The following is a 15401-nucleotide window of genomic DNA, read 5'->3' as shown; positions in this document are numbered from 1 at the left end:
ATCAACACAGGAGAACTCACTTTTCCTCATTTCACAACTTACTACAACAGTAGCCAAGACTGTGGGGCAACACAAGGGCGCATCAGTCGATCAATGATTAGTGGATCAAAGCTATATTGATAACTGATTAAGTATAAAGTCCAGAAATAAAACCATGAGTCTTTGTCAACTGGTTTTCAACAGAACACCAAAACCATTTCTTCTCCAAGGATGAAAACAGTATTTCAACAAATGGTGCAACTGGACAACTAGATAGCTACACAGGAAAGAATGAGGCTGGGCTCTTCCTACCACCACATGCAGAGACAATTTCATTTTATTTCTTATTTGGATTGCTTTTTTTCCCTTCACCCCCCCCCCTTTTTTTTTAGTTTAACGTATTTAGATAGGATTTCCAGTACTATGCTGAATACAAGTAATGAGAGCAAGTTTGGTTGTGAACAGATATGGCCAGGAGTGGCCAGTGTGTTGTCAGGGGTGGTCAGCAGGCACAATAGAGAGGCTGTGGTCAGGGCTTGGTGAATAGCAGGCCAGGGCAGCTGTGTCTCAGGGACTCTGATTAAGCCAGGTCAGAAGTCAGTACATGCAGGAGCCCCACACCTGGGATAATTTGGGTGAGGATAACTGAAATCTGTACCAGACCAAGATGAGGTGAGAACTTGGAGCCCCCAAACAAGCATGTGGGGTCCGAGGAGAATGAACGGAATCTTTCCAAGGAATTTAATAATGTCACTTTGAGAAATGCGAAAGTCACAAGCCCCGACTCTTCCTGCCCATCTGGTCTCGCTGATGTCACCAACGGCCAGTTCAGCATCAAGAAGCTCAGGGTTGGGGAGCTTCAGGGCCCAGCTTATGAGGACGTCCACCTGCATCAGAGGAGACACGGGCAAACTGGGCCAGGCTCCCTGTGCACTGACACCATTCAAGGAGCAGAGCAGGGCTGGGTCTCCCCGCGCCCAGTTGCTCAGGTCTCCTGCAGTCAGTTAACCAGGGCAAGGTAGTAGGACAGGGTCCAGGACTCTCCCCGCCCCACAAGCTCACCCAGGGGGACATCTCACAGCCAAGGCTGAGACGAGAGTGAGGGTCACACACAGAGGTGGCGTCAGGGCCTTTATATGTAGGTGCTGACCAGGGCAGAGCCCTGAGTGTAGGAGCAGTACAGCAGAAAGAGCACTATGGACATGAGGGCACAGAAATGCGCACCCACGGAGTTCAGGACCAACTCCTCCTCTTCCTCCTCCTCCTCTTCTTCCTGCTCCACGTCCTCCTCCTCCAGGTCCTCCGCCTCCTCGGGGATTAGCTCCCCAGCGTCGTCGTACTCCTCCTCCCACACGTGGTGCCCAGACTCGCCAAGTCCCTCATTTTTCTCCCCCATGAGGACGGCACCAATATCCTCATAAACACCTTCCGAAGGTAGGTTCTCCGACATTCCAGAACCTGTGGAGTGTAGTCTGAGCTTTCTAGGGGAGAGCTCCTGGCAGCCTCACAGGGCGGCCTGAGGGGTCTCTCCTGCATGCCTGGGCCCTCCAGATCCAAGACTCACTGGCCATGGCTTCACACTGAATGCAGTGTCCTGCCCCCGTAACAAGATCCACACTTCCCTGGGTACCCAAGGCCAGGGATCCCAGTCCAAGGAACCCAGAAAGTGCCCCAGCCCCAGGTGACATGAGGGGCGGCAGACCCTGAACCTGTTCTGGGAATTGGTAGCCCTCTGGTGCCCTGTTCACAACTGAGGGTTCACAACTAAGAGGTGGTCATAGGTGCCAACCCCACACAGGGCAGTAGCCAGGGCCTCTGTGGGCCTGCTGCCCGTCCATGAGCCAGCATTCACCTACCCCTGCGAGTCTGTCTTCGTTGGCGGTGGCGGCACCACTGCACCCCCAGGGCAAGGGAGACAACACCCAGGAGGGTGCCCAGGAGGAGACAGAAGGTCATTGGCAAGGTCTCAGCCTGGAGGGCAGGCAGAGGGGCCAGAGGAGGGCCTGTGGACAGTGAGAGTTGCCTGTGAGCTGGACTGCCTGGGCTATTATGACCTTGGGTGTGACACGTGGGGAGGGGCACCCCAAGGGCAGAGGAGCCCTGGGCCACTGCTCCCCAGAGAGACTCTGACAGGTGGGCAAGAGGGCAGCAGGATAGGCAAGCTGGTCAGTCATAGACATGACTGCCCACTGCACACGCCACAGTGGCCACAAGGCCATGCCAACCAAGTCCCACCCCATCAGCAATGGAAGGCTGGGGGAGTGGCAGGACGGAGCCTGTGGTTCCCTCAGGCCAACACAGGGGAAAGAACGAAGCATCTCGCCTGTGTCCTGGTCATCCTACCTGAAACCAATGGCACGATGGTGGCCGCCCTGTGCCCTGCAGGGGAAATGGGTAGCAGAATGATGAAAGGAGCCTCAGCCCAGGGACCGCTGAGGCCATCTAACAGCTTCCCCTGGCGTCCAGAGGGGTGCTGAGGGGGACATGCCAACGAACCCAGCCCAGCATCCTTCCCAAACCCCAAACCCACACCACCACTCACTGGAGCAGCGTACGCCTGCATCCTCCTTGTGCCCACAGTCTCCGTGTCCCCACGGCTGTGCAGGACAGTCCCACAGGGCTGCCTCACTGCCACGGCATCCCACTTCATCCAGCCACACAGGCCCTGAGCCTGGACCAAAGGCAGCCCCTGGTAGAGCACTCAGAGCAGGGCCACAGCCGAGCTGGCGACACACAACCTCTGCATCCGCCAGGTCCCAGGAGTCATCACACACGGTGCCCCAGGAGCCCATGTACCAGAGCTCCACGCGGCCGGAGCAGCCGTCCTCGCCCCCACGCAGGCGCAGCGCCCCCTCTTCTGGAAAAGGGGGCTGCCGTCACGGAGGGCGGGCTGGACTGAGACGTGGGCTGGGAGATAAGGACAAGTGGTACCTGGGCAGCCGTGAGTGGAGGAGCAGTTCAGGGCATCCCCGGAATCCTGCGGCATCTTCTCATGCAACCCTGGTGGGTGAAGAAGCAGCACCCAGGAGTGAACTGTGCTGGCGAGTTTCAGGGCAGCCATTGGAGGCCCCAGGGAGGCCCAGCAACAGCCTCTCTGGGGTCTCAGGACAGGGGAGACACTCCCAACCCCCAGAGACAGAGGCACGCACCTGCACAGGTCACCCAGACTTCCTCCCCACGCACACAGGAGTGCGGGTGCCATGGGGCGGAGGGGCACTGCCACAGGGTGGTGTTTCTCAGCCTGCGGCACTTCACATTGTCCACCCAGGAGATGCCTGAGCCTGCCGTGTGACTGGGCCTGTTCTCCAGCCAGCCCTGCTCCCCACAGCCCAGCTGCTTGCAGATGATGGACAAGGAGGGGTCCTTCAGAGCATTGCTGCACACGGCACCCCAGGTCCCGTTGTAGAACACGTCCAGCCACCCTGCACAGCGGCGGGTGCTACCCCGAAGCCTCAGGGCCACAGAGCCTGGAAGGCAGCACAATTGGCCAAGGGAAAGCCTCTCACAGCACCAACACCGCCTCTCAGAGGCATCAAGCTCACACCAGCCACGCACCCATACGCTCGCCTGCCCGAGGGTACAGTTCATCACAAAGAACCGCCGTAAGTCCCCCATGTGATGTGTTAGCAGCATCACACAGCCAACCAGAGTTTGATCCCCAGCATCCGTGTGGTCCCCTAAGCCCTCCAGGAGTGATTCCTGAATGCAGAGCCAGGAGTAACCCCCTGAGTATCACTGGGTGTGGCCCAAAAGCCTACATATATATATATATATATATATATATATATATACACACACACATATATACAGAGAGAGAGATTATTGATCCATAATCTATACATGTACACATATATAATTTTAGTTAGGGTCCTGGCTTTAGCAGTGTTGGGTCTGATTCTAATACATAAAGAGATCTCGCCTCCACACCAGAGGAACCCATCCCTTGCCCCTATGTTGCTTCCAGACTGCCTCTTCTTACTTTTGTGAACCACATTAAATTCTAAATTTACCTCCCCCCAAATTAATAAAAATAGTACAGCAGGTCGAGTGCTTGCCTTGCAAGCAGCCAGGACCTATACAGATTTAATCCCAGGCACTACATATGGCCCTGCCCAGGCTACCAGGAGTGATCCATGAGCACCACTGGATGTGGCAAAAAATAAATAAATAAATAAATAAATAAATATGAGTAGATATCAAGTAAAAATTCAGGACCTGGCCCAGAGCTCCCTGCTGAGAGAGTTGACTTCCCTTGCTGCTTGCCACAAGCTATGATGTTTCCTGAACTTACGGATGGAGCTGCCACACAGACCTTTGCGCAGCCCTTTAAGACCACGCTCGTGGCAGAGAGTCAGGGGTCAGGCATTGGCCTGCACATGACCAATCTGGGCTGGAGATCCGCACCCTGAATGGTCCCCCAAGCCCCGCCAGGACGCAGCCCTGAGCACCGCCAGGCAGTTATTCCTCAAAACACACAGGCTGGGAGAAGCTTTGCAGGCCCCGTCACAGGGGCTCGGGTCCCAGCACCCACCTGAGCACACGGCCCCTGCGTCCTCCTTGTGCCCACAGTCGTGGCGGCCCCAGCCTTGCGACGGGCACCGCCACAGCGCAGACTCCTGCCCCGAGCAGTGCAGCTCGTCCATCCAGATGTGTCCTGTCCCAGGCCCGAAGTGCGCAGCCCCTGGGGCGCTGAGCGCTACGCCGCAGCCCAGCTGCGCGCAGACCACGTGCGCGTCACGCAAGTCCCAGGCGTCGTCACACACGGTGCCCCACGCGCCCGCGTGCAGCACCTCCACGCGCCCCGCGCAGCGACTGGGGCCGGCGGCCAGGCGCAGCCCGCGGCTCCCTGCGGAGAGGCCGGGTCAGGCTCGGACGGTGGCACCCACGCGCGCGGGACAGGGCCAGTCACACTGCACTCACCTGAGCACACGACGCCCGCGTCCCGCCAGGCCCCCGCGGGCAGCAGCAGGGACGAGGACACGTTGCACTGGGCCAGACGTGTCTCGGAGCCCCTGCAGCGCGCGCCGCTCAGTGCCACGCGGCCAGCCCCGCGCGTCGGCGCGGGCGCGTCATACGCGCGCTCGGGGCCCCCGCAGCTCAGCTGCCGGCACACCACAGCCGCGCCACGCAGGTCCCACGCGGCGTCCAGCACACGGCCCCACACACCAGTCACGGACACCTCCACGCGGCCGTCGCAGCGGCTCTGTCCGTCCCTCAGTCGCAGTGCATGGGGCAGACCTGCTTGGGAGTAGGCACGGGGCCTTCAGGACAGCCGGGCAGAGCCGGCTCCGCCTCCCTCGCCCAGCCCACCAGCGGACCCACCTGAGCAGACCACGGAGGCAGTGTTTCCCTGGGCGCAGGCGGAGGTCCCCAGGGTGCTGACCTGGCAGTTCCACAAATAGGGCTCTGTGCCCTGGCAGTGAAACTCGTCGGGCCAAATGGGCGCGCCCCAGCCCCCAAAGTGCCCTCCCTGGAGAGTGGTCACTGCATTGCCACAGTCGAGCTGGTGGCAAAGCACCGTGGCGTCCTCTAAGTCCCAGTGAGCAGCGCAGAGGGGCGCCCAAGACCCCTGAACCTGGAGCTCCACGCGGCCCTCACAGCTGCTGCTGCCGTTGACCAGCCGGAACTCTGTGGGGGCAGGGCAGAACCACCGCTTCTCTCACTCCCCCCACCACCCCCGCTCTGGCTAGCACCCACCTCCACCCCAGAAGGCAGCTCCAGCCTCCCCAGAACCTGCCCGACAGGCATCTTTGTGAGCCTTGGGGAAGTGGGGAGCTGCGGACCCACTCTTTTGGTCTCACCTGAGCACCTGAGCCCGGCGTCCTGGCTATGCCCGCACTGGTGGCCGGGCCCCTGGGGACAGTGGAACAGCAGGGACTCATTGCCGGCACAGTGGAAGGCCTCTGTCCACACCAGCCCGGAGCCAGGACCAAAGTAGGCAGCCCCGGGCGTGGACACAGCAGCACCACACTGCAGCTCCCGGCACACCACATGGGCTGTGGCCAGATCCAGGTCCTCGTCACACACGGTTCCCCAGGTCAGGCCACGCCGCACCTCCAGACGCCCTGCACAGGGGTGCTCACCACCTGCCAGCCGAACCTCGGTGTGTCCTGGAGAAGACAAGCTCTGTCGGGCACAGGCCATGGCACGGGTAGTTGGTTTCAGACACAGACTTGGGATCCACAAGAAGCTCCCACCAGGGGGAGCATCTCATTCCAGCATGGGGTCTGACAGGGTTAGCGTGGAATCTGATGGCCAGACGCCACTGGCCCTCTTCCCAGGAGAGCAGGAGTGCCTGGTCACATGCCCACTACACGGGTACATGATTCAGATGGTGCCTCAGGCATAAAACAGCCCATTCAAGACCATCCTGTCCCCGGGACTCCAGGCTCTGCTCAGAGACACCCAAGAAGGTGAGCAGAGGCCTCTAAAACAGCCACGCGCCTGAGAATGAAGTTTTGCTGTGGGTCTGCAGGACAAGACCAAGCACAGGGCCTTTCCCAGCAACTGCAGCCACGCCCCAGTGGACTGAGCGATACCGTGCATAGAGGCACAGTGGGGCCTCTGCCAGCTTGCCCAGGGAGGCCATGCCACTCACCAGAGCAGACCACCTCTGCATCCTGCTGGAAGTCGCAGCCGCTACGCAGGTTGTTGTTGAGTCGGCAGTTTTTGATGGTCGACTCTGTCCCCTTGCAAGTCATGTACTTTCCCCTGGCCCCCACCTCCTGGATGGGGGCCTGCAGCACAGGGCCACAGCCCAGCTCCCTGCAGAACACCATGGCCTCCTCCACGTGCAGGCCGCAGAGGCGATCCACGCCATTCACATTCCTGATCTCGGGGAGCCCTGCACAGGGGCTGCGGCCCTTCACCAGCCTGATCTCCCGGAAAGTGCCGTCTGCAAAGGTCGTATCACAGAGGGACAGACCCTGAGAGTCAGGGATCCTGAGTCTGTGACCTGCCTCCACAGCCAGGCACGTCTACTGGGTGTGAAGTGCCTGCTGGGCCCAGCCTGGGTCTGAGAGCCTACACAGGGTCCAGCCCTATGGAGGCCAAGCCTGGTGAGGCCCCTCTCTCTGATCTGGGACACTCACAAAGGCCCTGCTCAGAGTGACCCACGTTAGACGCTGCTGCTACCACCCTGTCACTCTGCACTGGGTCCCACCGAGCACAGACCCAAAGCAGGGCAGAACTCGGTGGCTTCCCAGCTCTCGGTCACATCAAGATGGCAAGACCACCGAAGAACCCCCAGGGCCAGCATTCCCTCCCTGTCCCTTAAGAAGTCGGCTTGACTCCACCTACCGTGCAGAGACCCTGGGACTCTAGTCCGGCTCTGTCGTTTCACCTTTACCTGCTCTCCCTGGGCATGGCAGGCCCAATTCAGGCGTCACCAGCTGCAATTTAGTGCCTCACCACACTTCCAGACAGGTCAGTCTCGTGGGCCAAACACCCAGGGCTATAGACCCAGGACTAGCGGGAGGTTCAAGGGTCTTCCTGTGGTCAGCGTGGCGCTGTGCCCAGGGAGAAACCCCCTGCAGCCCCACCCCTGAGCTCCCCACCACCCCACCTCCAGCCCCTCCCATCCTCCCTACTGCCCCCCACCCGGCCCTCCTGCTGTTCTACTTACTGGCACACAGAGCGACCACCACCCACTGGTGTGGACACTCATGTGGCCCCCATGCTCCGAGGCTGCACTCCCAGAGTGAGGACTCGTTGCCACTGCAGGACACATTGTGCAGCTGAGGCTTCACCATCTCCCCTGGCAGCGGGACATACTTGGGGGCACCCACAGCCCTGCCACAGCCCAGCTGTCTGCAGACCACCGATGCCTCTGCCAGCGTCCACTCCTGGTTGCACACGTGTCCCCACACGCCTTGCTGTCGAACCAGCACCACGCCGTCACACGAGCTGTGTCTATATGCCAGCCTCAGGGCACTGGGCCCCCCTTTAGATGGAACAGGCCCACCTTAGGGCAACCAAGTCAGGGTGCAAACCCAGGTCCTGGCACCTCAGAAGGTGGAGAAGGGCCACACAGACCTGCCCACTGCCCCATGCCCTTCCTTTCCCATGCAGGCTCTCTGGATCCTCGTGTCAGGGGTGACCTCACCCCCAGAGAGGAAGCTCTATGTCATCCTGTGTCTGGAGCTGGGGGGTCTCCCCTGCTATCCCTGCCCCCCAAGCATATCTCCCCCCATCCCCTGAGTTCCCATCCAGGTGTCCTCAGACAGACACAGCAAAAAATTTCCCACCCAAGTTTCCAGAAGGTTCCATGGCTTATGGAAGGGAACACTTACCTATGGGGGCAGCCCTGAGAGAGAGGAGCAGGGACCCGAGGCCCAGGGACCAGAGTGCCACCTGCATCCCCACTGGCCCCAGGGCCTTAGCCGTTCTGCTGTCTGTTGGCACGATTGAAGACCCAGGCCAGGCCAGTCTAGCAAGTGGAGACAGTAGGACCAGCAGGGACAGAGGAAACCAGCGGGACAGCAGGGCTGCTCCGAGGCCCAGCAACTCTCTGTTGCTGTCTGTGAAGATCTGTGAAGTTCTCGGGGCTTCAGATATGAGCAAGTACCTGGCTGTGGTTTCCTCCCACACTGGAAAGTGCTGACAGGCAGCGCACGTGACCACAGCAGCAGGCACTGCCCTGCCTGCCTCTGCCCTCCAGGCGAGCACTGGTGCCCACCTTGGAGGATGACACAGCAACCCCGGCCACAGCACAGAGAGGACAGGCCAGCACAGTTTCCCAGTGGCTCTGAGCATAGCACTGCTCCTGGAGCTGAAAGGCTGGAGAAGATTTGAAAGGATCAGAGCATCCACATCAGAACTGGAAGCCTGGAAGCCAGGGCACGCTTGATGGGCAATCCAGTTGCTACCCTACAAATGCTCTGACAACAAATGGCAAATCCTCTTGCGAAAGGTTTGAACTTACAAAGGAAATCCTCAGAAAAGTGATAGAAACTGTCCCAGAGTACCCACACAATGTGCTGGTGGCCACGCTGGATGCATCTGGATTCCCCAGCTGACAGCAGAGCGGCACCCAATGACCTGTCAGGGCAACCACCAGGGACTCACCAAAGAACCAGCCCAGCTCTGAGCTGCTGCCGAGTGCATGGAGGGAGCACAGCTTTGCTGCTCCTAGCTTGCGGTCTGTGGCCCAGCAGAAGAGGGACTGCACAAGCACGGCAGAAGCGGCAGGAAGCCGAGCTGTAGGTTTCCACCCATGTAGTCCCAACAGGAAAGTCCACCAGTACAGAAGGGGAGGCAGAGTCAGAAAACAGCCACTGCGGGCACAGGGCTTCTTTGGGGTGATGAAAGAAAGTGTCTGAAATCACCCAGTGGTGATTGCTGCATAATTCTGAATACACTAAAACCCCCTGATTTGTGTGTAGTATATAAATTATAGGTAAAGGTAAAGGTAAAGAAAGGCCCTCCCGTTGATCGTCGATTTGCTCGAGCGGGCCCAGTAACGTCTCCATTGGAGACTTTGTTGTTACTGTGTTTGGCATATCGAATACTCTCCGTAGCTTGCCGGGCTCTCTGAGAGGGGCGGAGGAATTGAACTTGGGTCGGCCATGTTGGCCGCTAGTAAGGCGAACGCCCTACCGCTGTGCTATCGCTCCAGCCAGTATATAAATTATATAGTGTATATATATATATATGTAGTATATAAATTATATCTTAATTGAGTTGTTATATTTTTAAGAGCCAAATCAAAAATGTAAAACTGGTAATACAGCCTGGTCCAGTGAGGCAAGGCCAGTGGCAGTCCCATCAGGGGCCAGTTTGGTAATCTGGATCACCATCTTGCCCCCCACCCCATCCCAGGTCAGGATTATCCCTGCTTGCAAAGAGCAGGACCACTACACTCTGAAGTAAAGCATTTTTCACCTTTCCATAATTCTGTGAGAAATCAAAGACCTCCTAACTGTAGTCACCTAGACACACAAAAACACACAAGAAATAACTCCAAACTGCAAATGTCACAATGGGAAAGCAACACAGAAACCCACCAGGCTTAGTGAGTGAAGATGGTAGCCCAGAAGACTCAATCAGTAATAATGACCTATATAACCTCTCTGATAAGGAATTTAGAGAGGAACCATTGAAGATGCATAAGGAGATCAAAGAAATAATGGAATGGAGTGCCAGCAAAACACAAGAGGAGATGAGAGTATAAATGAGGAAACTACAAGTAGAAATGACAAGTCTGAAAACTTGGTAGGTGAAATGAAAAACTCACTTTGGAAGTCCTCAACAGTGGAGGAGTGGTTGCTGAGGACAGATCAGTGAGGTACAAGATGAGGTGCAGAAAACTTGCAGGCGACTGAAGAAGATGAAAAGTCTCAAACATTTGACAAGAGAAACTTGTGATGAATTCAAGAGGAACAACACAAGAATCATCAGGGTCCCAGAGGGCCAGGAAGGCAGCCCTGATGAAGAAGCAGCAGTCACAAATAGCTTTGCTGAGAAGTTCCCAGTGCGTGTGCATGTGCCCAGATCCAGGAGTCCCAAAGAGTCCCAGATATAAAAAGACCCAAATAAGAATTCTCCAAAACACATCCTAATCAGAATGATGAAAACTATAGATAGAGATAGAGTACTGGGTCAGAGCGATAGCACAGCAGGTAGGGCGTTTGCCTTGCACGCGGCCAACCTGGGTTCGATCCCCAGCATCCCATATGGTTCCCCAAGCACTGCCAGGAGTAATTCCTGAGTGCAGAGCCAGGAATAACCCCTGAGCATCGCTTGGTGCGACCCAAAAAGCAAAAAAAAAAAAAGGAGAGAGAATACTAAAAGCAGCAAGATCATAGAAGAAAATTATATAAAAGGAGTGTCCTTAAGATTAACTGCAGGTTTATCAAGCAAAATCCTCCACGCCTGAAGACAGTGGTGGGACACAGTGAAAAAATGCAAGGAAATGAATGCCTCACCACGAATACTGTACCCAGCTATACTTGCATTCAGATTTGCAGGAAAACACCGTTTCACAGAGAAACACCAACTCAGGAACTTCATAGACACAGGAACATCTTTATAAGAACAACTAAAGAGGCTATTTTAAGACACGATGAGTCCCACAAAAACACCAAACATCTTCAGAAAGATGACACATAACTCCATGACAATAATCTCTCAATATCAATAGGTTAAATGAACCAACTAGGAGACAAAATAGAAGGATGAATTAGAAAATTGAAACTAGAGAGAGCAACACACCACAGAGATGCCACCGGACCCCATGCCTGGCTTTCTCATCTGGGGAAATTTGGAGGGGTTGGGTGAATCCCACCACCCACCTGCCAAAATAAATCTCATCAACCAAAAACCTTCAGAATTCAAATGCTGCCATGCTTAAGGCTGATCTCCACAGATTATTCGTAACAGCCAATGCAAAGTTAATTATTATGTTCTGCTTTTGGGGCAGGCCTTGGGGATTGGAGTGGAATCATTCAAAATGTGGTGGTGGGAAGGTGTAATGCTGATGGGATTGGTGTTGGAATATTGAATGTAATCAATTATTATGAACAGCTTTATAAAAATAAAACAAAATTTCAAAAAATGAAAATCAAACCTTACATTCTGCTTCAACAAGAATCATATTTGAATAGTCAGAGTAAACACAGATTCAAAGTCAAAATGGATAAATTCCTAGATTCCTATAATCTCCCAAGACTGAACCAAGATAATTTGGAATACCTGAACAAACATATCACTATCGAGGAAATTGAAATGGTAGTAAAAAATCTTCCCCAAAAGAAAAGACTGGACCCAGATGAATTCACTAATAAATTCTTTCAAACCTTTGAAGAGGACCTATTGACAATCCTTTTCAGGTTCTTCTAGGAAACTGAAAAAAACAAACACCTCCAATTTCTATGAAGCAAACATCACCCTGATACCAAAAGCAGACAGATACACCACCAAAAAAGAGAACAACTGGCCAATATCCTTAATAAACACAGATGCAAATATCTTCAACAAAAATATTAGCAAATAGGATTCAACAATTCACCAAAAAGATCGTACACCATGAACTATTAGGATTCATCCTGAGAATGCAAAGATGGTTTAATATATACAACTCGATCAACATAATATACCACACACACACTTAACACACTTAACTTCCCGTTAGTCGTCGATTTGCTCTAGCGGGCGCCAGTAACGTCTCCATTTGTCCCTGTCGCGTGCTAGTGTAGCCCAATGGTATCTGTTCACTCCGGGAACATGAAGAGCCTCAAACCGATCGTTCATGATCTTGACGAAGAAGTCTGACCATCTGGTAGGTGGGCGGCCACGCGGTCTTTTGACATCCCGTGGAATTCAGTCGGTAACAGCTCTAGTCCAGCAGTCATCTTTAAATCTCATTACGTGACCAGCCCATCTGATTTTCGACACCTTGGCAAATGAGACAGCGTCCCTGATTCTTGATCGTCGACGGATGTCAGAACTCCGGATTCTTTCTCTCATTTGAGTGAAACGTGATATTTCAAGCATAGCTCTTTCTATTCTTCTTTGGGAGACCTGAATAGCGTTCTCATCTTGTTTGCGTAGGGCCCAGGTCTCTGAGGCATATGTTAATGCAGGAAGAACAGTGGAATCAAAGAGATGTGCCCGGAGCCGGAGGTTCTTCGTCCTCTTAGCTATTTCTTCGACGTTCTTGAAGGCGTTTCAAGCCGCTCTCTTCCTCCTGCGCAGCTCGGGTGCCAGGTCATTTGTCATGTTGACCTCTCGACCTAGGTACACATAGCTGTTGCATTCGGAGATGGTTGTTCTGTTGAGAGCGAATGGGGTGTCAGGAACGAGGCTGCTTCCATAAACATTGTCTTCATAAGATTCAGCTGTAGTCCTACCTTTCCACACTCACGGTCAAAGTCGGCCAGCATTTGTGCAGCTTGGCTGATGTTTGGTGTTATTAAAACAATGTCATCAGCAAAGCGGAGGTGGTATAGTTGCCGACCATCTATCTTCACTCCCATTCCTTCCCATTCCAGTCATCACATGATGTTCTCGAGGGTGGTCCTGAAGAGTTTCGGTGAAATGGTATCACCCTGCCGCACCCCTCTCTTGACATCAACGATCACTTCTTTGTAGAATGGTGAGATCCTGGTAGTGAATCCGCAATACAGCTCACGGGGGATCCTGATGTATTGGACTTGAATGCCCTGATTGGCTAGGGCTTCAATGACCGCTTCCGTCTCAACAGAATCAAAGGCCTTCTTTAAATCAATGAACGTTAAACAGAGCGGCATCTTGAACTCCCAAGAAACCTCAATGAGCTTGGTTATCATGTGGATATGGTCGATGGTGCTGAATCCTTTGCGGAACCCGGCTTGCTCGCATGGTTGTCCTTCATCTAGTGTTCTGCCAATCCTATTTATGATGACTCGAGTGAACAACTTATAGATGACAGACAATAGGCAGATCGGGCAATAGTTGCCAATGTCATGGATGTCTCCCTTCTTGAACAGTAGTACAGTCCTGCTGGTTTTCCATTGGGACGGAACCTTGCATTCAGACAGGTAGTGTGTGAAGAGCCGAACCAGTGTATTGATGAGTACTGACGGCAGGTTCTTCACAGGTATTCAGGTCTAACCTTGTCTGGGCCGGGTGCTGTTCGTTTCTTTACTGACGAAATGGCGTGTCGGATTTCGGAAGGGAGAACGTTGGGAACGACATATCCATCCTGTGGAATTTGGTATGTCGGCAAGTGGACATGGCTATCGAAGAGATTTGAGTAGAAGTCATGGATAATCTTCTCCATTGCCATTCTGGAGGATGTGATGGATCCATCAGGACGTCGGAGGGCAGTCATCTTGGTCTTGTAGTTGGCGAAGGACAGGCAGGCCTTACGAAAACTTTTCCCGGCTTCTGCCGCATCTACCAGTACTTCTGCTCTTCTCTCTTTGAGGTCTTCCTTGATCGTATCTCTGCACTGCTTTGCGAGCTCAGACGTTAGCTTGCGGTTGCCTGAGGCATGCGCCAAACCACGCTGGCGAATTAGCTCAAGAGTTTTCGAAGATAGGCGATTTTTTGTGGCTATCTCTCTCTTGGCGTTCCTCGCACATTCATGGAGGTGCTGAACCAGTCTATCGTATTCCTCGTCAATGTTGTCAACAATGGCATCTTCCCATGTTGCCGCAATAGTACCAAAGAGTTCCCAGTTGGTGGTCATTCTGGGAGTTCTCTTTTTGAACTTTGCAGCCCTTTCTCCCCACTCTGTGAAGTAGAATTTTGCACGAAGGAGACGGTGGTCCGATCCCGTTCGAAATTTTGGGACAACAGCAACATCAGTCAGGCAAAACCGTCGATTGAATATGATGTAGTCTATTTCGTTGTGGAAATGTCCACCGGGAGACTCCCATGTCCATCGTTTAGATTCTGCCTTCTGGAACTGTGAGTTACCATGAATGGTCTTGGTCGACATGATGAACTCAGACAGTCTCTCACCCTGTTCGTTCCATTCTAGGCCATGGGTCCCGATGTGAAGTTCTTCAGCTGATCTTCTCGGTCCTATCTTGGCATTAAAATCACCCACAATGATCTTGTAGAAGGTGTGGTCTTCTTTATAGAACTTCTCCAGCTCCATGTAGAACTTCTCGATTTCTCTTTCATTTTAATGAGATGTTGGTGCTTAGACAACGAAGATAGAAACTGCAGGCAGTGAGCCACATCTATTCAAATGTAAACGTCCGATTCAGGTTGTTAGGCATTCAAATGAATCAATGCTCTTGGCCAAGTTTGTGTTGACAAGGACACCGACGCCTCCAACACCTCTTTTATCACATGTTCCGAGGAACATTTCTTCTCCAGTGTCGAAAACAGCATGGTGAGATTCATGCCTTCTTGTCTCGGTCAGACCAATGATGTCGTACTTGATCATTCGCGTTTGTACCATCAGGTCCTCGATGGATGCATCTGATGCTAGCGTACGTGCATTGAAAGTACAGATGATCATTTTTGTCTTCCTTCGTTGTGGCAGCCTAGGTCGGCCTTGAGATTTTGTCGGCCTCTCCTTTCTCATCCTTCTCAGTGCTGCCATGTCGGTGAAGCCTTCAGGGTCAGGTGAATGAGACCAGTTGTAGTTACTGGTTTTGGCATATCGAATACACAACGGATAGCTTGCCAGGCTCTTCCGTGCGGGTGGAATACTCTTGGTAGCTTGCCAGTCTTTCCCAGAGGGATAGAGGCTTTTGGGGCGACCTCTAATCACCCTTGTAGGTGTTACCATATTTGAACCCTATCAAATACGGTATGACAATTCAGGAAGATGGGTATTTAGTGTTTTATGATGTGTCCGGAAAGCGTCCTGGAGTGTGGTGATGGCTGGGTAGTGGAAGTAGTGTGAGCCAGGCGGTGGGTATCAGAGCCGGGCCGCGGCTGGGATGCTGAGCAGCGCCGGGGCGCCGAGCTGCCCTCGCCACTGC

The 15401-nt window shown here is 53.8% G+C and overlaps 1 protein-coding gene across 1 annotated transcript; it reads right to left on the bottom strand.

Moving 5' to 3' along the window:
- Positions 1-850: 850 nt before the first annotated feature.
- Positions 851-8337, bottom strand: SCART1 (scavenger receptor family member expressed on T cells 1). Its single transcript, XM_056106716.1, is given in 14 exon segments — positions 851-866; positions 1257-1437; positions 2323-2358; positions 2522-2836; positions 2911-2979; positions 3148-3306; positions 3309-3446; positions 4511-4821; positions 4866-5217; positions 5302-5607; positions 5781-6089; positions 6578-6874; positions 7604-7921; positions 8271-8337. Coding segments are annotated over 14 exon segments (2874 nt in total).
- Between the last annotated feature and the right edge of the window lie 7064 nt (positions 8338-15401).

Source organism: Sorex fumeus, unplaced genomic scaffold (assembly GCF_029834395.1).
Source record: "Sorex fumeus unplaced genomic scaffold, SorFum_2.1 ptg000142l, whole genome shotgun sequence".
NCBI lineage: Eukaryota > Metazoa > Chordata > Mammalia > Eulipotyphla > Soricidae > Sorex > Sorex fumeus.
Note: the sequence above shows the minus strand (reverse complement) of the source record. Positions and strands in the feature narration are given on the sequence as shown.